At 44.8% G+C, this 23107-nt stretch overlaps 1 protein-coding gene across 4 annotated transcripts in view; it reads left to right on the top strand.

Annotated features, from left to right (window-relative positions):
- Positions 1-3864: 3864 nt before the first annotated feature.
- FLI1 (Fli-1 proto-oncogene, ETS transcription factor) overlaps positions 3865-23107 on the top strand; it is a 79496-nt gene continuing 60253 nt past the window's right edge. Inside the window, exons 1-2 of one of the 4 annotated variants that reach the window (XM_090123409.1) lie at positions 3865-4229; positions 5954-6062. In XM_090123409.1, the coding sequence (XP_089979535.1) occupies positions 5997-6062 (66 nt within the window). In that variant the 5' untranslated portion in view covers positions 3865-4229; positions 5954-5996. Of the gene's footprint in view, positions 4230-5953; positions 6063-16266; positions 16433-16475; positions 16836-23107 lie in introns of those variants that run through there. The other 3 variants (XM_090123410.1, XM_090123411.1, XM_031599733.2) reach the window with 3 other exon arrangements.

The raw sequence follows: 23107 nt of genomic DNA, 5'->3' as shown, positions 1-23107 counted from the left end.
CACCGCTCAAACCAAGACAGCTCAGCAAGTGAGAGGCTCTTGTTCCCACTGAGCAGAATGTTTAACTCCTGAGAGACACGTGAACTTTCACCCAACATTCCTTTTTCAAGAAAAATACGTAATCTAACAATTATGCCAATTCCTTCTTTCCTATCCCCTCATTCTAACTCTGTAACTAGAACTTGTTTGTTGCTATGATAATGATTTTATCAGTTATGATTATTTACTTTGATGTACTAATGATCATCGTTAATACAAGACCTGAGTGAAACATGTTTTTTTTTTAATGTGTTTTTCCTGCTGGAATATGATTTAGCAAAGCTGAAATGTTTTCCCCCAAATATTTATAGCAATTGCGATGATTTCCAGTGGAATTTATCCAAGTGCTTTTAGTTGCATTGGCTACTTCAAATGAAAGAGTCTGTCTTCACTGAAATGGGTCTTGCTGATTTCTCTGAAACTGTTCTGAGGTGATTGCTTCCTTTCTCTTAAATCTCACAGAAGTTTTTTCTCACACTAAATTTCTGGAGTTGACCATCTTGTTGATTGTAGATGAAAATAAATACTAGCAGATAGGAATTGCCTGTAGAATTAATATTTTGATTTCAGCAATGGTCTTAAAATGACTGCTGATTATGACTGCTCCTCAGAGTTCCAGCCATGCACAAGTACCTATTTTGTCATATGTTGCTTAAAGATAGCAAACACACACACGCACATTTGCAGACATAGAGGGGTTCTCATCTCATCCAAATACTTTCCAGCAGTACACCAGATGAAAAATCAGATGAACATCTCTCCAAGGCAGTTCTCTGTTTCAGTCTTTCTTTCCTGAAGAGGAAATTTATGAGGCTATCTTGGTTTTGTCTCTTGGACCTATCTGTGAGATGTCTTTGTAGCAGTAAAAGCAAGTTCAGAGAAACACTCACTGATATGGGAATAGAAAGTGGGAAGATGTGTTGAAGTTTGTCGTATGTGTGTAATTTTGCCTCTTGGGCTCGGGCGGATCTTTAAGGTCTCTTCCACCCAAACACACAGACTTTTCTGGTGGCTGATTTCACTGGACTATTAGGAGAGAACCATAGCAGGCTTTGGTTCATCTGCATACCTTGGGCCCATGATGCTAATGGCCTTCAGATTTTGGAGCAAGACCATGAGAAGAATAAGGGGGAAAAAAGTTGTTGCCATTATTTACTCATAGCATGTGGAAATGATGACGGCCAGTTAAAAATCACCACATTTTCCTCTCAGGAAAGAGAAACTGAAGCACTGAAGTGTGTGTGCGGTTATATGTCAAGCACTGGAACTCCTTTTGACTTCACATACTTTCCCCTTATTTCTAATTAACATGTTGAGGAATTTTAAAATGTAATAAACATTATTTCCAAACAGCCAGAAAGTAAAGCTTGCTTATTTCTGGTTTGATGTAAACATTTATAGCACAGCTCCATCCTTAAACAGTTAATCTTATAGTGACCTATTAAAATAAAATGAATTGTGTTATAATTCATCCTAAAGCAACCTCAGGGTTAGTGTATCAGGTAACTCCTGCTTTTGCAGTCCTCATGACGTTTTTAATCAAATTCAGCTGTAATTGCTGGAGCATACACATGCCTCTTTTAATACTCTGCCTACATTTGGGACTCATATGAGTCTGTTTTCTCTTAACATATCTAATAAATAGAAAACATGAAAAGAGCACATTTTGCAGGGCTCTGAGCTTTTCCACCGTTTCATTTGTTCTAGCAATTGTCCAACAGGCTTATGAGAATCGAGCACTTGTCAGCTTTCCCCCCCTTGGATAGAATTCTTTGTGGGTTTCAAGTCACTGTTTGTGTTGCTAGCACCCCGTTAAAGGGGCATCGCACAGGCAGGAGCAGCTGCCACAGAAGTGAGGTGGAAGCGCGGATGTGCGAGAGGGAGAGATTTCATAGGCGTCTTTAAAAATCACTGCCGGTGATGGATGTTGAAATGTTGCTTAAATACAAGTCACCTAGGGTTTGTTGATGAAAACTTGAGATGTCATGTCTGCACTGAAGCTATTTGAGTAAACAAAACTGCTGTAACTTTCTCTGCTCGGGGGTTGGGGGGGATTGCTGTCCCATGCTGCAGCTGTTTCCAATTTGCCAGCAATTTTCTTCTGGGCTAGTAAAGCTCCCAAGATGACTACAACTGGGCACACGGGTTTCTCGGCTGGGCTGCGGGGTTTGATTACAAGGAGTGGCAAAAAACAGCTCGGGGTTCAGGGGAAGCATTTCCCCTCAACTTTTAGGCTCTTTACATTCCAACTTTTTGTTAACACCGGCCTTTAAAGTTTATTTCACTGCAGTTTAATAGGTGCTGCACCCAGTGGTCCGGTGTACATCTCTCTATTGGAAGTAGACCGCGATTTTGAGCGCGTTTGCTTAAAAATAAGGGAAATCGGTGGGAAAAGAGCACGGGGAGAGATACGGGCGCCCCTTTGCTGCCCCTCGATAAAAGCACTGGGAAGAGGGGTTTGTTAGCACAGCACTACGCCCTCGGGGTTCCTCTTCAGCGACGTGGTTTTTGTAATTCACACGCGGAAACGTGAGAAAAGACTGAAAAATGACTTTGAAATGTGATCTGATTCGGTCGCTAGCTGGCTCGCCTGTGAGGGTGCACAAAGAGGTGTTCGCGTCCCCGCCGAATAATGAGATTAAGGCTCGTTTTTAACCCGATGCGTGTGATTTCTTTAAAGCCACGAAAAAAAAAAAAAAAAAAAAAGACAACGCCGATGTTGTGTGGATGCCCGCAGGAGCTGCTCCCCCCACGTCCCCCTCCCGCACACCTCGCCGCTCCCCCCGCCGCGCTGATTTTCCCTTCCCTCGGATGTTTTCTTCCCGAGATCTTCCTCCTAAAATCCCAGGTGCTTACCTTACCGTGCCTAGGAAACTCTCTCGCGTAACAAAAACAACAACAACAATAATAACAAAGAATCCGAAGAATTTCGATATTAAAAAATGGCTCTGGCGAGGTCCCTGGCCACTAGGTACGGGTCTGAGTCTGTTTTCCTTGGAAATTGGGAGGAATGCTAAACGGCTCGTCTAGCAGAGAGTAAATTGTGTGCGGGGCTCTAGGCACGGCTCCCAAGTTGCCCTTTCACCCCTTCACTTTATATGTTCCTCTTATTAAGGAGAAAAATGTTTCAATATGTTGGAATTTGGGGCAAACAAGGGAAGGAGAGAAAGAGAATAGAGAGTGGAAGGACATTTTCCAAATAGTTTTGGTAACCCTTCTGGGGTTACATTGAACATCGATGCCGTACAAAAATCCTGGGAAGTTTCTCCCCCAGGTTAGTGCAAAATATTGCACACCAGCCATTCCGAAATGGCAATATGGACCAGGAGCGTTTTCACCGCTGGGAAAACACATCCCTGACTTGAAGACGTTCTTTCTTCTTCTCCCTGAAATTGTTTCTGTTTGAAGGGGATTATTAAGTAGCTCAGAGGGTCTGGAGGTTTTGGCTTGCAGAGAGAAAGTATTGATCTGGCGCAGAATAGGCTGGAGATGGTTCCTTCTCGCTTCTCCAGCCGTGTGGGGCTGCACAGCCCACTGAATGCAGCCCGTGCTATTGGCAGTTTTGCTTCAGAGGGAAACGGGTTAACTGTTCTCAAGGTAAGAGTCAGGGGAAAAAGCGCAAAGTAAGGAACGATGATTTTAAAACGGATATTTGAAACTTCCTTATTTAAAAGGGGGATTTAAAGTAGCACTTGAGCTCCACTCAGCGTCTCTTTTCGGCTTGACTCCTCAGCAATATTTTTTTAAGAAAGTTGTGATTTTTTTTTCTTTTTTTCTTTTTTTTTTTTTTTCCTTCTTCTTTATAGTCGCAAGTAGCGCCAGACAGGCTCAGTGGGCGAAGATGTCACATAGCCGTGATTAATCTGGGGGAGCAGCTGAAATATTGATAAGGGGGAAAACGGAAATCAAATGAAAAGTAGAGGGCACAGAAGAGAGGGAAAGGGAAGCACGTACTGGAGCTGCGAGCGCTGCAGAAGCCCCCTGAGGAAATGCCTGGTTGATGCAGCCTGTCTGGATGGGCTGGGAATTCTAACTCCAGCGCTGCTTTGGATCTAACAAGTTTAATCTCTCCTTTGCAAAACTGCAGCGGCAGGGTAGTAACCCACAGCTGGTGGGGAGTTTTGGTTTTGGTCTCAACCTGGATCTTTACAAACTGGTCTGCCACTGGTTGAGGGGAAAGGGTATCAAAGGTGAGTCATTTAAATAATAGTAATAAGACTAAGCAAGAGGTGAATCTAAAAGTAGTTTAAGAGGCCCTTTTATGTTTCTACCGATGCTGGCAGGGTAACGCGATTGATAAATAATCCACAGCAGACTTCTTAAGGCTGGTTCCAAATATGCAGATGTATTTATTTATACGAACACGCGTAATTGTACGAGGGAGGTGAGCGGGGGTGGGGGGAGAGCTGATGAGGGGTAAAGAGGGGAGCAGGGGAAACTGAGACGGGAATCCTTGACCCTAGAAAATTTACTGGCTAAGGAAAATTGCCTTGTCCCGCGACTCTGCCTACCCCCACCCCCCGTGCAAGTTCAGAAGCAAAAGAAACTGGAATGTGTTAGGAGGGAGGACGACAGGAAAAAAAAGAATTGTACTTATCAGAAACACATTGCCGATTTTATAATCAGTTGCCCTTCTGTGCCAGCTGGCCGCGTAATAAATGCTTTAAAAAATCAATAAAAGGGGGGCGGCGTGCAGATAGAGAGCTGTTATTTTCCAGAGCTGTTGGGCTCTTTGCCTTTTTCCGCCTTTCTCTGCTTCTCCCTAAAGCAGCAGCCGCTCCGCAGGGAGCGCCGGCACCGGGAAGGGCGCACCGCACTGCGCGTCCATCCGCAGCGCTCTGCGCCTATTTCTCAACCTGTAGTTTTTCCGCGGTAAATCCTGGGAGCACCGACCGACCCCATTGAAAATAGCGGCAGGACGGCAGCACTGAGAGCTGCACGCTAGGAGGGGGGGGGGGGGGGGTCCGTGCTTTTAACGACGCACTAATTACTGCAAGCTAATCGTTCTCTGGCGCGTTCAAAGGGAACTGCAGACCCTGAGTGAAACGGGTAGAAAAAGTTGTCAGACCTTGCAGTGACTACAGATTCATTTTCCCTCATAGCTTTTCGTTTTTCACGGTTGTAGTTAATCTCTGCAATGATGACTAGGGGGGTGAGGGGGAGAGGCAAAAACCTGTTCGTCGGGAGATCATCAAGTCTTAGAAATACAGCGTATAGAGATATACATCATACAGATGCACTGCACTGATGTAAGGCTGAGATAAAGCAGCGCTGTGTTTGAGAAACGGCACTCTCCGAAATGGAAGGATTGGGAATGACATCTCTGGGTTTTTAGTGCTATGCGGAATGATATTTCCGTTCGCTATATTTAAAATTTATTGTTTAATTATTGTTGGTGAGAAAGGTTCTTTAAATCAATAGAGGCCGGCAGGCTAATGGCTCGGCATGGTTTCAATGAGCCACGAAAGGCAACTGCCCTTCGTTCAGCCAAGTGAAACCCTCGGATACAAGTCAATAGGGTTAACTAGTCTCGACATGAAAACATAAGTATTTCAGATGGCTTTTAATTGTTGGCTAAGAAATTCAGTTAATCAAATGTCAGACGTTTCCCTCTGCTCTCGCCAGAAGTGAAGAAGGCACTTTTCCTGAGGGGGCGAAAAATCCAAATGCAAAAACAAACAAACTGTTGTTGAACATGGAAACAAAGCCCTGCTTTGTGAAGTTCTGAAGCCTAATAGTTGACATTTAGTTACTGCGGTGGACGTTCATCTGTGTCCTTTCTTTCAAGAGTGCACTTTAAATGCTTGCTGACTTCTCTTTAAGTAGTAGTATTAGCCTTACTTTGTAAACAATGCTTTGTTTCTTTACTTTGCTATACAGATAAATAAGACTTTATTTTCTATTTTAATTTCAGATCAATTTTAGGACCTTTAAAAATATCTGTTAAACACATAAGGATGTTTCAGACCGTACCAGACACTTCGTCTTACGTCAAGGTAAGACATGACAGCATCTTTAAACAGGTAATGTCCAAAATTACAATCCTTCAAAAATTTGCAATTGTTTGTATTGATTGAAAGTCTCTTTCCCATTCGCACTGAACTTAGTTGGGAAGAAAAAAGGGGTTAGTATTGCAGTTATGGTTCTGGGAATAGGCAATGCTGAGTCCAAAGCTGAATCATAAGAGATGGAGCAAGATGTTGAAGTGTTCTTGTCCTGTACAATGGATGATGCTATAACCACTATTATTGTGAGGGTGTCCTTAATCACATGATGGTAGTGTCTTGTTCCTCTGGAATGGGGATGATAGAGCTGGTGTGTTACTGATATCATATCATAGCAGTTTCTTCAATTGGCTTCCAATTTACTGATTTCCTAGGTACCATTTAATATTGAACTAAAGCTAAGCTTCATTTAGTGTAACTCTACTTCTCACCACGTCAGCCACTGAACTCAATATGAAGATGATATGAAAAGTTCTGTTTTTGAATGGTATGTTTCTAAACAGATTTGCAAGGGAAAAAGAATTGAATGAGTTAAAGCAAAACATCTCTTTCAGTTACTAAAGAAATGGATTGTCACACCAGGCAACGTGTAAAACTGGCATTTCTTTCACAACATCTCTTACAGTTTTCCTCAATCAATTCTGTAGGAAAATTGACTTCAATTGGTATTACTGGTAATGGATCTTGCCACAGACTGCTAGAACTTGCATTCTAATCGTTGATAATGTATGCTTTTTTTTTTTTTTTAATTAAAATGTGAATCTGAGAATGTATTTCAATGTGCCACTTCTGGCTCTTTCATAAGATTAAAACAAATTCCAAAGAAGAGCTGGCACAGTCTTGTCCCTTTATAACTCAATTGAGCACTATATTATATTTGACATCATATAGTTTTTTTACCACAACAGTTCCCAAGAATGTAAATAAACCGAGCCTGGGACATCTGGGCTACACGTTTAAGGCAAACCCTGCATGCAACAGCACTTAGGGAAAATCTAAAACACAAATGTCTTCTCTCCCAGGCTGAAGAACTACAGAAGGGTGTTAATAAGAGCTGGGTGGATAATTTGTAATGAATAATTTATTACAGGAATTTTCTCTGTCTCTTTTTTTCCCTTAGTCAGTGATCCATGTGTCAATTGTGATTTTCATGTGCATATACTTTATTGGAAGTGATTCACTGAATGATTTCTGTGTAGAATCCCAAGGCCACAGATCATTTTGCCAGCAGTTTTTTTAGACGTATTAGTATTGGAAATGCCAGCTTGGTGGGAAGGATCCCAGCTCACATAGAATTACTTGCATTCCCTGGTTGGATGAACTTGTGCATCTTTCTGGATAAGGTTTCTAGAGGGAATTGTACCAGGAATGGTCAAGATTCCAGATTGGGTGAATATCTCCCTAGGACCACACTCATAACTCAGTGTTTCAGGGAAGGCTGATGATTTAATTTTGCTTATTAGATTCACATAACTTTGGACCAGATTCTGGAAGAACATGAACTCCATGCATAACAAATAAAATTAAAGTCTCAAGAAAGCGGATTCAGTAAACGTTCAAGTAAATAAATAAATGATGCAGTCTGTGCCCAGCTTTAGGACTGACTTCTCTTTGGTGTTCTTATGTATGGGAAATGATCTTAGATGTGTTCTGTTTACAATGAAGAGATGAAGGCCCTTTGACATCCTATATTATGGTATCATTGCCTTTTACTGTGAGGCAAGATCCAGCTGCCGCTGCAATTAGTAGCAAGATTCCTTTTGAATTAAGTGGAACCAAGATCCAGGACTAACTAACTTAATATTCCAACAAGATTGAGTGAGTCAATCCATAACTGTGTCAGCATAGCCCTCTCATTATATATAATCCTGCAGGCAACGTGCTTGGACAAAGCTCTCTTCAGACAAGTATGTGTTTTATCCACCAGGAAGAGCTCCTACAGCTGGACATTCACTCAGTGTCTCAGCAGTGGTGGGATGAGTGGGCTGTGTGATGCTGAACTCTGCCTCTTCTTACAGCCCTTCATCATTAACTGCCATCATTCTGGGCAGGGGCCTTGTCTTTGGTATTTTGTCTGTAAAGCTTCATTCACACCAATGTCACTGGGGAAATAATTTGTTCCTGTGCTTAAGAACTCAGCAGAGTTTTGAAAGAAAGCTCTTAGGACTGATCTGAAATCCTTTTGAAGGCAAAGGAAATATCTCTTATGGAACTGTTAAGTTTTCAGTTGAGCAATTCAGTACCAGTGATGCAAAAAGGTACCTGCATAGCTCCTTGAGTTCAACAAAGTTGCTCTTAGAAGTAAGATTATGCTTAAATGCTGAAGAATCTGAGCCTTGAACACAGGTTATGTCACTCTCCGGCCCCTCTGAATTTGATGACAGTTTCCACTGACTTCAGTGCACTCAGGGCCCACATAGCAATGCTGACTGAGTCTGGCTTATTTGTAGGAATGGCACTGACTCACGATCCAGGCAGATAGTCAGGAAACCTGCACACTGACCCTGTCTCTTCTGACCTTGGTTTTCCTGAGCAAGGCACTTCAACTCTCTGTTGCAATTTCTCCATCTTTAAAGCATGGATGAAAGTGCTGTGTAAGAAGGAAGCACTGTCCAGCTTTAGATAACATTCGCTTTTCATTCCTGCTTCTCTACACTCATCTTTGAGGACTTAACAAGTTGTGGTGAGACATTTAGAAAACAAGAAGTTAAATTCCAATTCTTTCCCTCTACCCACATCTCTTTTTCCTTTTTTCTTTTTTTCCCTTCATGTCATTCCTTCTTTAGAAGTTTCATATGTTTGAATTATGGGAAAGATGAACTCTATTTTTTTATGGCCTCCATGGAATTCCATCTGATGACTGGCACAGTGCCTCCATCACACAGAAGAAAAGCAAGATTGGGATCAATGTCAAAGTTCAAAAAGTTCTCTTCAGCAAATGCATGGTATACATAAGTACTGCGTTTATCCTTTGCCTTGTTCAGAAGAGCAGCTCATCTCTATTAGTTGTAAATGAGAGGGATTTACAAGCAGGGAGGTTTAGGAGAAACAAGTTTGGTGCCATACCCCTGAGGTACAAAACAACCTGTGATCACCCTCAGGCCACACAGCTTCCTAAATGCAAAAGCGTGGGGTAGAACACTGGAGAGGGAGGAAGTAGAGGTTTTCAATTTTAAAATGGTTTGTTTTAACAGAGGTGGTTTATGTTGAGCCACACTTACTTGCCAGTGTTGTAACCTTGATTTACATCATACAACATATGGATCTGCACACAAAGCACAGTTATAAGATCCTATTTAACTTCATGACAGCTCACATTCTCTCTTGTGCATCCTTGTTGTCTGAGCCTTAATGCAACAGAGGAGTAGAAATTCCTAAGTATTACAAAATATTTATGATCCTTACTCGTTTCTTCTGTGTTCTTGATAAATTTTTTCTATCCTGCATACCATCATGATACTTACTGATCTGCAAGGAGTTAATAGTAGTTAACAATTTACTGTGTATCAGAGGGTGCTAATCTCATCTAAACATGAGTATTTGACTTTGAGAACGAAACGTGTAGTATAATTGGGAAATTAAATGTTAAAAGACAGCATTGGAACCCGGACTGCGAGGATATGGAAAGCATTAGGACTATAAGCAGAGCAACATGACCTTTGCATGCTGAATTTCTAATTATTACCACTGCCACAAACTGCTATGGGCCAAAGCTATCCTAACTCCTATTCTGTATCTCCAGTCTGTGCTCGGATAAGCGTGTAAAGGCAACACAGGAGTAATATCGCGATGCTGCAATCTACTGTAGCAGGCTGCTTTAGCGGAGGTTTGAACTAGGTCTCCAAAGGTCCCTTTCAACCCCTACTATTCCGTGGTTCTTTTCCCCAGCGCTTTTCTTCAGCCCTCCGGCAACATCCAGCCGAGTTGCTCTCCTTAGGCCACTTCGGGTACCAGCAGTGGAGGCGAGAGTTTGAAAACGAAGCGCAAAAAGGGAGCGTTAATGGCCTCTTCCAATCTTAAGTATCTGTGAAGTGTTGCTGCAGTGGGGAGATCGCACTTCTCGCCCTTTTTGCCTGGGAAGACCCCTTCGTCTAGAGAGCCACACCACCACCGTATTGCCGGCTCGTGTTCTGCTTTCCAGCCGCGCTGAGGACTTCCTGCCTTCCCCTTCCAAGGAGAACCTCGCTGCGGATGATTTTCCCTGGGGTGCCCAACCTTAAGACACAGGATTCCCCTGGGCTGACTTGTGCGGGTCTCCAGACCAGCTCAGTTCCCTGAGATGGGAAGAAGCACCCATCGTGCAAGCGCAGGACCTCTCGCTTTAGAAATGGATTTCATGCAGCCATAATGTTTGTGGTACCGTACAAAGAAGCATATTCATGGAGGCAAAATAGTCTGGGTGGCTGGAAACAATATTTGGTTTGTTCTTGCTTTCCCTCTGCCTGGAAAGTTTACAGAAGCCCTGAAGAGATTTTTTTTCTTCTTCTTCTTCTTCTTTTTTTTTTTTTTTTTTTCTCTTGAAGGACAAAACAGTGGGATTTTCTTTGGAGAAGGCAATGCGAAGGCTACTGACAAACCTGGCACGGACTCTCTTTCTCCTACAGAAACAACAGCAGCCAGAGGCTGCTCCGGGCACAGGTTGTGTGGAAAGAATATCTTAGTATTTATTATTATGATTATTATTTTTTCAACAGATATCTTGCGGCAGAGAGGATAGCTAAGGAATCAACCGAGGGATTGTTAGCCTGGCTGCATCCCACAGGCGCTCAGGGACACACGGATGCTGGAAACGCGGCTGTGGAGAGCGGGCAGAAACCTGCAGCACGCACTTAAGGACAGCTAGAGAAGCTGTGCCCCGCAGACAAGGGGAAAATCAGACTTCATGAACTTTTTTTCTCGTAGTTCAAGCAGTGTTGTTCCTACCGAGGCTATCTTCACCTAGTTCTGCCTTTCTTCTTTCTTTTTATTTTTTTTCCTCTGCAATTCACGGCGTCCTGCAGAATTTCTGGTCCTCGCATCTGGTGGGAGGACTCCATCAGGACACCAGAGAACGTGGGCTTGCAGCAGCTTTGCCGACAGGGCAGGGTGGGCATTTGCGGGTATGGGCTTCCATCAGTTCCTACGTCATTCTCACACGGAGTGATGGTTGATGTGTGTATGCACCGTTCTCATTTTGAGGCAGTAACGCCTTTTTAGACTTCAGCAGTGCATCCCGACAACTTGCCGCTGAAGGATTTAGCTCTTTTTTGCAGCCGCTTCTCTGTTTTAAAGAGACAAAATCCCCTTCCATTTCCTGGTGCCCAACAAATCCTGCCTGTTTTTTACCCGTGCTGAAGGCAATCGCTGCGTGGGTAAAGGCTGGCATTGCTTCTCTCCTTCTTTACTTTGAAGATACTATTTGGATTTCAGTAGAAATTGTAGGAGAAACGTCGTTTCTCCTGGAAATGTGTCACGCTGAGACTTTCTAAAATGAACCACACTCGGGCACAGGGGACAAGATTTTACACTCGGTGACTCCGTCCCTCCGAATACCAGCATTTAAGCAGCCGAATCCCTCCTCAGCTCTGCGACCTTCTAATGGCTCCGTTTTTTTTCACGATTTACAGAAAAACGACCCCCACCACTATGTTGGAACTGATGGATTTTGTATTCCAGCCTTCCATATGCGTTTCCAGCCCTATGTGGCGAGAAAGGGGAGCAAAACGGGAAGAAAAAGTGAATGCTGAAGGGGAAAAATGCTTAAAATCTTTCCTGCAAATCTCCAAATATATGAAGTCTGAGGAACAAATTCAAAGCAGGCACAGATGCCTGAAGAGAAGTTAGAGAGAAATATTCTGTTCCATTCAAGCGCATCAAGGGTCTAGCTGGAGTCTTGTTTGGCTAAGGTCAGACGAGACTGGGTTCTCCAATAAAAATAAATCTCAAATTAATTATGGCCTCAAGCGAGGGGCCAGACCTTTGGAGCTGGTGCGCTGCCGTCTGTTTTTTTGGCCTTCGGTATTTTTGTTTTTTGTGCTCAGCTTTTCAATAATTGCGGGATGGGGGAGGAAGGGAGGGCGGGGGCTGTTTTATTGGGACATGGAGCTCAAATAAAACCAGCCAGGACGCTGCTTGCCCACTCTCCACGTAATTGCAACGCAGCTTCAAAGCTACTGCATCTTCTCCACGCTGCTTTTAAGACATGTTTTACATAGCGCTGATTAGCAGTGAGTAACTTTCTGGGTTCAAGTTCCCAAATCCCATGGGCTGTTCCTATGGACCGGGAGGGACCCGATCGTTGTGCTGTAGGGCTAGAAAACTCTACTGCACCCTCTTTATTGCTTTTGCTGAAAAGCAGAGGTTTGCCCAATTAGTTTAAAGTGGGATTCGTTTCTGGGGATCAAATCCCAGGGCTGTAGTTGGGGCTTTTTCTTGTAAGAATTGGGTTTAGAAAACAAACAAAACACGTTGCGTTTTTCATTCTGCGATGAAGCCAGAGGGAGCTGAGAGCAGGAAATTTCAAACATTGGCCGAAGTTGGTGGAGCCTTTCCCTCCGGCAAGGACTGCGGCAGAACAGGCGCTGGCCTTCTGCGAACATAGCCCCAGGCAAAGGAGGATGGTAAACATCGTAAATGCTTTTCTAGAGGACGGTATATTTAGAAAGTTTAATATGTATTCAATATATCCAGCTCAGGGGACGCAGACACGTGTACACAGAAAGTTAGTTAAGAACTTGAGGTGGTCACGGTCACTTTGCGTGACGGGATCCGAACGGCAGCCGCTCCCCGGCCGTGTCCCCGCGCCTGGTCACAGCCCCGGGCTGCGGGATGGGCACTGCTCAGCTGATGCTGCTGGGACACGAGAGGGTGAAAGGAACCGACCCCCTTTCGTCATCCGAAAAGAGTGTTTCCAACTCGAGGCCCGAGAAGATTTTCTTTATGCTTATTCCTCCTGTGGAATAACTAGGTGGTTTTAATTATTAAATGATGACCGCTAATCTCGCGCGAATTAGGGAGCCGTATCTTAGGCTATGTTCTCCCGAGAAGAACTGGCATTGGACTACACGTGAGGGTTACTCCTTTCATACTGGATGTGAGATAATCTCTGACTGCCCCCAATGTGTCCTCATACACAAACCGGCATTTTTACCTCCGTGTGTGGCTTCAGCCTGTAGCTCAATTGTAAGGACGAACAGAGGAGGTGGGGACACGCCAAGCACTTGAGATCAATATTGAAACAATTAAAACCATCGGACGAGAGTTTCGTTTTATTCATAAGCGCAGTTAAAAAAATAATAATCGAGGAGCAACTGATTTCTACCAGTCTGTCCCAGTGCGAGCATTTGAAATCTTCCGCGGTTGCCAAGATCAAATGATTTTCCAGATGTCTGCTGGTAACCACATTAAACGGATCATCATTCCTTTACTGGATATACGTTCGTATATCCGAGAGCGGAGCGGCACACCCAGCGCACCGCTCACCTCGCGCGATGCAAAGCCTGGCGCACGGAGCCGGTGGACATTCCAGCCTGTTCCTAATGTCTGAGCTAACTCCAAGGGATTCTTACTTATTTTTTTTTTTCCCAGGGGAGTGGGAGATGAAGCAAATTGTTATGTTGTTTGGGAGGAAAGGAGTAGATTGTTCAGCTTGTCCGTTATAATGGTTAGCAACTTCGCTCGTTATCTTATCTGATGTGTCCAACCTGGGTGACCCGAACGTGCTGCATTTTGAGTCGCCCTCAGACATGCAAAATAAGCCCTGAGTGTCACGGTGCCCTTCTGGCAATAAAATGCAGAGTCGTGCTCCTATTGCCGGGGATGTTTGACATCTGCCTGTCTTTGGGAGCACTGGGGAGCTACTGCGAGGGCTGGGCAGGTTTACCTCAGCAGCCTGGCGTTGTGGACGTGTAGGACTCCTCTCCAACACTGACCACATTTTCAGGTGATTTCTCGGTGAATCCTTGAGCTCCGTGAGGTCCGTGGATGAAAGAGGCTCTTTCCACGGTATTTTCCCCCTTCCTTTCGAGGTCAAGATCCCTCCCGCACTCCCCATTTCTGCCGTTTTTCGGGGCTGGTGGAGAGTGTTGTCTAGAGAGGAAACCATTTGGATTTTGAAAGGATGCGTTTCACTCTTCCCTTTAACCTCTGGCTTTTCTGGTTGCAGCAGCCATGCGGTAAGGCTAAAGGGGGAGTGGAGAAGAGTGTAGCTGGAGGGGTGGAAGGGAGGGAGGGAAAGACAAAAAGAGTAATGAGGCAAGCAAAGGGTTAACAGCGATTTCTTTTAATTGAACTCCAGTTCTTGTGGCCCTAGGCAAGGGGGGACCTGACCCCGCTAGCAGCATCCAGATGTGCTGCTCTCCGGGGACCCCAGCGCAGCCCCCTGGATTGTAAAGCAGACAGGGGAGGACGGGGGTGGGGGGCGGCCGGTCTGTCCCCTCTGCCCCTCCGCCTTCACCTCCTGCTTGCAGGCGGCCTCAGTCGCCGGCAAGCGGCAAGGCAAAGCTTCAGGTCTGGTCACGTTCAGTCCCGTGTCTGCATCTGAACTCCCAAATTGTAGCTGAATTGATGAGACTAATTTCAGAGGAGGGGGGAGGGAGGGGAGGGAGGGGCAAGAGGAATCTACAGCTCACTCCTGCCAGCTTCGGGCTCGGAGAAATAAAGTATTAATAAGGCATCTCTGCAGCAGCCGAGTAGAAACAGTAGTGGCATTATCGCATTTCTCTTTTGGAAAGGGCGGGTGCAGAATAACTTTGGATATATTTTGATCCCCCCTACTCCCCGTGGTTGGACTAAGGACAGGGGAAACAAAAAGACTGGACACAGCTGGCACTGGACAAGGTAATGTCCTCCACCTAGAGATCTGACGTTCAGGAGCGTCCTCCTGCCTTGTCACTTTCTTTCTTGTCTCTTCTCGGGCTGCAGCAGTTTGCAGAAGTGGGGACCACAGGACGCCCAAAGCGTTGCATGATGTGTTCCGCTGGTGGCTGCCTGTTATTTCTGCAAGGGGAGGGGTGGGAAGTGGAGCTGGACAGGCGCTTATTGTCTCCTTTCCTCGGCTCCTTCGGAGGCTTTCAGCCTTGCCCGGAAAAAGGAAAGCGCGTTTCTTTTGGAGCCATCACTCCCGTTTGAATGAAAGGCAGAGCTGCATGTCAGGAGCTCACCAGTCGAAAGTGGGATTTAAAGGCTGGTGTTCTGATTTGGTTTTACTGCAATGCTTGTACTGACACGAAGCTTCAGTTGACCTGTCAATTACTGTAAATTTTTGTCTTTTTTTTTCCTGTTTTTTGTTTTTTTTAAGTTTGTATGTATATTTTTTTCCATCTGAGTGGGATTTTAACAGCTTAGCAAGAAGGTTGCGCCGGGAAAGGAGGCTGGGAAAGGTGCTCCCAGCCCCCGGAGTGTAATGGGTGGGTTGCCATTGATATTAGGACCTTTACTTGGGAGCCCAGTGTCTCAGCCCTTGAGACGACTGGGAGTGAAGGAGATAGGGGTGAAAGTGGAAAAAGAGCTTCCACTTTCCCGCAGCCCTATTTCCAGAGCGTTTAATTACTGGAGCCGTTTGTCTGCCCTGCATTATTTCACTCAGTGCTCCCTTCTGGCAAGGACTGGACCCCATCTCACACTCCTTGCTGGCAGCCCTGCCTGGGATAGGCACGAAGTGGGGCCACAGCACATTTTAAATACATTTTGATCATCAGGATTTACTTTTTCTTCCTTCCTTCCTTCCTTCCTTCCTTCCTTCCTTCCTTCCTTCCTTCCTTCCTTCCTTCCTTCCTTCCTTCCTTCCTTCCTTCCCTCCTTCCTTCCCTCCTTCCTTCCCTCCTTCCTTCCCTCCTTCCTTCCCTCCTTCCTTCCCTCCTTCCCTCCTTCCCTCCTTCCCTCCCTCCTTCCTTCCCTCCCTCCTTTCTTCCCTCTTTCCTTCCTTCCGTCCTTCCCTCCCTCCCTCCTTCTTTTTCTTTTCTTTTCTTTCTTTCTTTCTTTTCTTTCTTTCTTTCTTTCTTTCTTTCTTTCTTTCTTTCTTTCTTTCTTTCTTTCTTTCTTTCTTTCTTTCCTCTCTCTCTCTCTTTCTCTTTTTTCTCCCTTTCTCCCTTTCCCTCTTTCCTTCTTGCTTTTTTTTTTTTTCCTCTCTCTCTCTCCCTCCGTGCTCCAACTGCGTTGTATTTACGGTTTTCTCCCCTTACTTTTTTTGCCTATGACTGGAAAACGCATTAATAAAAAAATCTGTGGGAAGAGACGGAAATTCAGTGAGTCAGGCAGAAGCTGCTCCAGCCAAAAGAAAAAAAAAAAAAAGGCAAAAAACATGTTAAACTAAACTGTGGGATGACACACAGTGCTCGCTAATACGTCTGGGGTGCAAGGCAAGGTCTTCGTTGGACTGGCTGCACTACGACAAACAAGAGCTGACAGAGGTAGCTATTGTTCTGCCCCTTCTTATCTAAATGGAGCAAATATCCTGTATGTAAAAAATATATATTTTGATCAAGAAGGCAGGACCAGTGGAGAGACGAAAGAGTGACTTCACTTCCCAAAATTAGCAGAAAAAAACGTTTCATCCGGTTAACTGTCTCTTTTTCGCTCTGCTGCAACAACCAAAGTTAAAAAAAGAGCGGCAGAGAGAGCGAGGGAGGGAGAGGGAGAGAGAAGGCGAGGGGATAAGTGGAGGAAAGCAAAATCCCTGGAAAGACAGAAAGAAAAGTGAAAGAGAGACGGATAAAAACTTCGGGAGGCTTCAGCTGCAGGCTAAACCGGGTCAATGTGTGGAATATTGCTGGTACCGGCTGGAAGTTATTCTAGATGGACGGCACTATTAAGGTAAGGGGCGGGAGGGGACGGGGACCCCCGGCAGAGCGGCGCGGCACGGAGGGCTCCGTGGCCGGGCTGCCCCGCTTCTCCCGCCGCCTCCCTGGACTCGGGGCTCCGCAGGCAGGGGCGGTGCGGGGCCGGCCGCCTTCCTGCCCCCGCGGCGGGGCGGAGGGGGCCGAGGTGAGCCCCGGGGACGTGCCCGGCTCGGGGCCGCGGCGGAAAGGCAGTGACAGCTCCCGGCCCGTCGCTCCGCACTGCTCGGGGCCGCCGGGAAGGGGGATGGTTGGGGACAGCGGGGCTCCGGGCTGGCCCCAGATGTGTGCCGCTGGCGTCTAGGTGTCAGCCGGCTCTGATTTCCTCGCCTGGTCCTGTCTGAAATGCATTGCTGGTTCTGCTGGTTGTCCGGGCGTTTCCTCTAGTAATTCTGGAGGGACCAAGGAACTGGGTGGTTTGGAGGAGAAACATCACCCTAGCTTGGGGCGAGGCAAGGGGAAGGGGAAGCAAAGAGTGTGGCAAAAAAACCACGAACATAGCCAACCTCTGGTGGCCTTGAGCAAGCGAGGACGCTGCTGGGGCTTAGAGAATGGTTCCCCTCCTTTCACCCTCATCAAAACTTCAGGTTCTGCAAAGATAAACCAAGCCTTCTCCGAGTCCCTTGAAATATCTTATGCTATTTCTCCAGGGCCAGGCAGCAGCAGGTTTGCTTTCATGCTTTGGGGGACCTTTGTGCAGTGCTTACGGGCTCTTCTTGAGGGAGCACTACAGCACAGAAGTAGCTCAAACAGCAACCTTGAAGCGAGAGACGCTGTGGGTGTGTTTGAGTTGGAGGATTTCGAAAGATGCCTATCGCCTGGGTGGGGTGTTGATCTCTTCTTAAAAGCCCTTTTTTTTTCTTTTTTTTTTTCTCTCTCTCTCTCTCTTTTTTTTTTTTTTTTTTTTTTTCTGCTGACCTGGGGAGAAAGAAGCTGCATACTGGCAGGAACTGAAACTTTCTCCCTCACACTGCAGCTTGTGACAAGTGCACTGTTTGGAAAGGTCTCAAGAGAAGTGAGGAGGGAAGGAGATGGACAGGAAGGGAAAATGGAAAGAGGAAAGACAGAGGGAACAAAAGGGGAGATGTCAGAAAGGAAGAGAGAAAGCAGGAGTGTTGAAAGCACAAAATTTGGGAGTTATGGCAGGAATAAGACACATCTCCCATACCACCTCTTCAGGTCTGTAGCAAAAGTAACCTGGGCCTCATTCAGGATACATTTAGTGCACCACAACCTTCTTTGATTTGTGGAGCCCTAAATATTGTACAGCGAAAGTGCAGAAATTCCCCATCTGTACCTTTGCTGCAGTGCACACATGGACTTGTTTTTCTTCACAGTCCATGACCCTCAGCACCATTCTCTGAAAGGTGCTGAAGTATTCCCCTGTCCCACACAGCCCACGGTGCCTCCTAGGATCTCCTCTTTTCCTCAGTCCCCCTATGCTGCAATCTTGTTGCTGTCACCCCTTGTCCCAGCTTTGGGGATGAGGAACTGTGACTCTTAGCAGCTTGGCCCGCGGTCACGCTGGGGAGGCTGTGGCAAAAGGAGGAACTCAGCCACGTCCTGGGTCACTGCCCCAGGATCTGCTTTGCAGCCTTGTGTTATATTTTCCTGCTTCACTTGTAGTCCAGAAAGAATTTGGATGAGCTGAGAGGCACGGGACACAGGTACATCAGAATCTCAGCTGGGGTCCTCTTACTGAACAATTCTAAGATCATCAGAAACTTGCTGCAGATCTGTGTCTCCTGCTGACCTCCTCCTATAACCGACCCCTTCTTTGTATCAGGCACTTACACAAGTGATTGAAAGCTCCTGTAGCGTCCTCAGGGCTATAGGAGATTTCTTGCAAATTTGCTTGCTGTAGAGAATTGAGTGGGTTCCCAAGGAGCATTGGAGCCATGCACTGGCAGATTTGCTGCAGTTTACCACTGAAAGGAAGGGGTTAGGCCACCCTGCATGACTTGTCTCAGGTGAAGGGCAATGAGAGAGGATGTGGCTTGAGATGCTTAAATGTTTTTGATATGCTGAGCTCTATATATAACCTGTGCTTCAGGGTAGATCTTCTACATTCTAGGACATAGTAAAGCAAACCTGTGCTGTGTCCAGGAGAAGGCACGTTAAAAGCAATCAGACCCTTAGGTTTGCTGTTCTGAAGGATGCATGCATTGCTTTCTCCCAAATCCATGCATTTGGGTTGGAAAATAATATGTCAGAATAGAAGCAGGTAGATGACTGGGGAGAAAAAGTTTTTTCATTATTTAGAGCACAGTGAGGGACTAGATGAAATGCGTGGTTAAGAAGAGTGGTTAAGAAGCACTTTGCTCCGTAAACACTGAATGATACCTGACTGTGTAGCAGGCAGTGCTATGCAGCTCAGATTAGAAATGTTAGAGGGATGCACGTTCCAGGTGTATTCTTGAGCACTATAAACAAGACAAGTGACAAGCCTTTTTCAGCATCAAGTCAAACTATTGCACGGACTAATTGCTTTAATCGAGTTAAAGATTTTTAACTGCATGGTTGATCAGTGTAGGAGTCTGAGCCTAATACTATAAAACCTTCCCCTTCACCCTGCAACCCCAGTGCTGGGCCTGTGCTTTGCTCTTAATCTTTTCACGCCATTTAGGAAAAGCTTTGACAACAGACTGGTAGCTGGTTCTTCATACACAGAATAATTTAACCATAAATCTACCCAGCTGCAGGCTAACTTTGTAATACACTGATAGCTCTGCTATAGCGTTGTCTTGCATGTTCAGAACTGCATGCTCTTGGGGAAACAGCAAGTCAAAGAGTAAACGTGGTCTGGACCATCCTGGTCTATATTTATATCCTCTGTGGACACGTGTGGAGGTGTGAATTGAAGCTGTTGTGTTCTTTAACCCAAAGCTTAGGGAATGCCATACAAACACAGAGACATTTGGGATGAGCTCAGGACTGTAGGTCATCTTTCCTTATCACGCACTGTCAGTTGTCAGATGTGATAGCGCTGATATCTGCACCAGGTGTAGAGTGCACCTTTCTTTCTTCAAGAATAACGATTTATTGAGAGGGGAATTATGGATCACGTGCCTTGGTGGTGAGGGGCAATTTTTTTCTGCATTCTTTGAGTAATCTGTTCAATATCTGACATGTGAGTTGGAGTGGCTGGTTTGAGAAGTGACCTCTGCAGTGATGCTTTGAGGCCTTCTATGCAGAAAGAAGTACAGCAAATCTTAATCATGATTAATGCATCTTCAAAATGACATTGCTCCCTGTTCTGTGAACAACACTTGCAGAAGATGATTAGGAGCCAAAGAAACCGATGACAGTCTATGTTTGGATTAATTTTAAATAATCTATAATATTTCTATTGAATGCCTCCAGATATTAAAATCCACATCTTCTTCGGGTTAACGTCTTGCTTTGGCTTAATGTACATTGTGTTTTGGGAATTTTGGCTTTTATTGCCTCAAATTAAATCCAAAATGATACATCTAATGTCAACAAGATGCCCATGGGTGGACTTCCTCACAATAACAAATAGTGTGGTTTCAAACTGGTTTAATCATTTCAGTTCCAATTTACATGCGGGCTATAATTAATTAAAGTAACTACACTTGCCAAGGCCTGACTGTTAATCAAAAAAAGCACAGTTTATGTAACTGCTGCTTTCATTCTGTGAAAATATCTTCATGCTCACGCTCTGGACATAAGAGAGAGACCATGTGAGGGACATTCAATGAAAACATTGCATTACCAAGTAGATGACAACCATACTTGTCTCTTTTTCTTTCCACGAGAAGACAACTTGTATGCTGGTGTTGCTATAGCAAAGGGCGGGGTAGGATTTCTTATTGCAATCACTGTTTCTTGTCATTCGTGAACTGTAGGCGTTCGCTCATTCGCTCTCATCCTGAAACTTGGCCATCAAGATCTCAAACTAAGAACGTTTCCTTTTTGAGCCAGTTTAAATGTCTGTTTTGCCATTTTTAAATTGCCCTTGCTTTGGCCTTTTAGAGATGGCCTTTCCTGGCAAGAAGGCATTGATTCGTAGGACAAGAATCTTACTCTCCAGTATGAAAACACCCCATGCAGATGTTTGCTCACATTTTCACGTTGCTGCCCCACAAAAGCAGTTTTGAACAAAACCCTCTGAAATTTCCAAGGCTTACATTCTTTGTTCGCTGACACCCCGGTAGCTGTTTGGATGGCATATATTGCAGAATGACTAATATACATCAGCAAAAACCTGTTAGAAATGTTTTGCCATTGCCACATTTTCATAATGTTACTTATTGTTGGTGCTTCACTTTCTCTCACCGACTGACCTGTGTGTTGGTGCACACCTTCAGCCTCTCCATGCACTTACCATCATGGCTCAGCACAGGTGCTGTCAGCACGAGGTGATCCGTGCTACCTCTTCTTCACTACACAAGTAAAACACGGGGGATGCCTTTCCAGACTCTGTAAATGGAGCAGTTCAGATGTATTAGAACTGTTCCTGCTTTGGGAAGGAAATTAGTCCAAAACAAACCTAATACACACCAAAACAGCACAACTGCTTAGATTTTAGGCACTTGGGGTTTCGCTCTGAGGCTTTAAAGAGGTGCTGAGAGCATTGTATAGTTTCTCTGCACCACTGTGGATTTTACCCTAACAGGATGTGGCCACTTTGAGTAGTAGCATGCATGTCTTGAGGATTTCATGCTTTTATTTTAGTTATTTATTTTAATTTTATGACAATCTTGCTGTAAGATGGCGGGAGGCCCAGCTTTTATGACTCCTTGCAGCATTCTTCTGGGCAGAATTTTGCTGGAGTCAGTGTGTAAGAGTGGAAGTCTTCATTAGAATGCTATGCGAGAAGGACAGAAATTAAAAGGAGCAATGACTAAGGTCACACTTCACACCTCACTAAAGTAAGACCTGAGATGACATGCTGATAAAGTGAGGCACACTGGGGGAAGGACATTTATAGCAGTTCTTGCAGAAACTGTTCTCTTTGGGTCTCTTCTGCCTTTCCAGAATGTTTTTTTCCTTAATTTCAGTTCACATCTCATAAAGATCAGGCCTAGAATTTATGGTAAACATACAACCTCATGACATGGAGCATCTTCCATACTTTTTCTCACCATAAAACATCAGTACATGAAATTCTTCCACAGCACCCCATCTTTTGCCTATGAAAAATGCAAGCTTCTCGTTCTGCTTGAGTTTATCAACAGCTTATTGAAAGAACCTGTATTTCATCTCAGTGCAAACATGCATCAGCAGGAAAATAAAAGGAGCCAAGGGAGCATTGACTTCAGATTTGCAGACATTTGTGGGTTTGCTGGCACCTCCAGTCACAGTAGCACGGTTTTAGTACTTGAGCAAGCATGAATGTGTGCACGGCTTGCCTAGATGAGATGGGTCTAACATCTTAAGCTTAGCTCTACAGCTTAGTTTGAAACCAGCTTTTATCTCAAAGGTAAAATTCTCTTTCAGACCTTTTGTTCTGAATGGGGTCTCTTTCCAGTGTCTATGCCTCTCCTGCTTTCAGGCATGTGTGAACATGAGAACATCGGTGTGTGCACCAGTGTGTAAACAGGGCTGGATGCACTTCATGGCTTATAGAGTCCTATCAGTTCTAGGAGTGGTGCTTAAGAACAACTCCTGAATGAACAATTTTATTTTTTTTTTAAAGACTGTAAGTGCATATTTATAGCTGTTTATGAAAATAAGAGCCAAAGCATCCTCATACAAATGGGCTTTTCAGCCTCTTTTTGGAAATAATTTGCTTGATGGTGGACCCATCATTGCTAACCTGCATGCTGCACCATCACAGACACCAGGCTGTAGATTGGGTAACAGCACCAACCTAAATTGTGCCGGTAGAAACAGCAATGTATGATACAGGACAATCTATTCTACTGAGTTCCAAATATCAAAGTCTACAAACTGTGAATGTATCTACTGCTTATTTCCTCTCTTTCTCTCATTACCCAGGCCATATTATTACTGATGCATATCTACACAGCTAGTAATATTGATCTAGAAACCCGTCTCTTGTAGTAAAGCCGCAAACGTTACCTCCCTCCTCCCCCACCTCCGCTACCAAAAGATTTTCCTTTAGCTGTAAGACCTAAACAAAAGGATCTACGTTACTGTATGCTACTGCTGAAGACATTTATGTATGTCCCAATAAACTTTCTTTTTATCGAGGGATGACAGTGCCAGAGGTAAAGCTGGAAAATAATGACGTGAAAGTGACCATCAGCATGTGATACCAGA

Source organism: Phasianus colchicus, chromosome 23 (genome assembly GCF_987193195.1).
Source record: "Phasianus colchicus chromosome 23, bPhaCol1.hap1.1, whole genome shotgun sequence".
In the NCBI taxonomy this organism is placed as follows: Eukaryota; Metazoa; Chordata; class Aves; order Galliformes; family Phasianidae; genus Phasianus; species Phasianus colchicus.
Note: the sequence above shows the minus strand (reverse complement) of the source record. Positions and strands in the feature narration are given on the sequence as shown.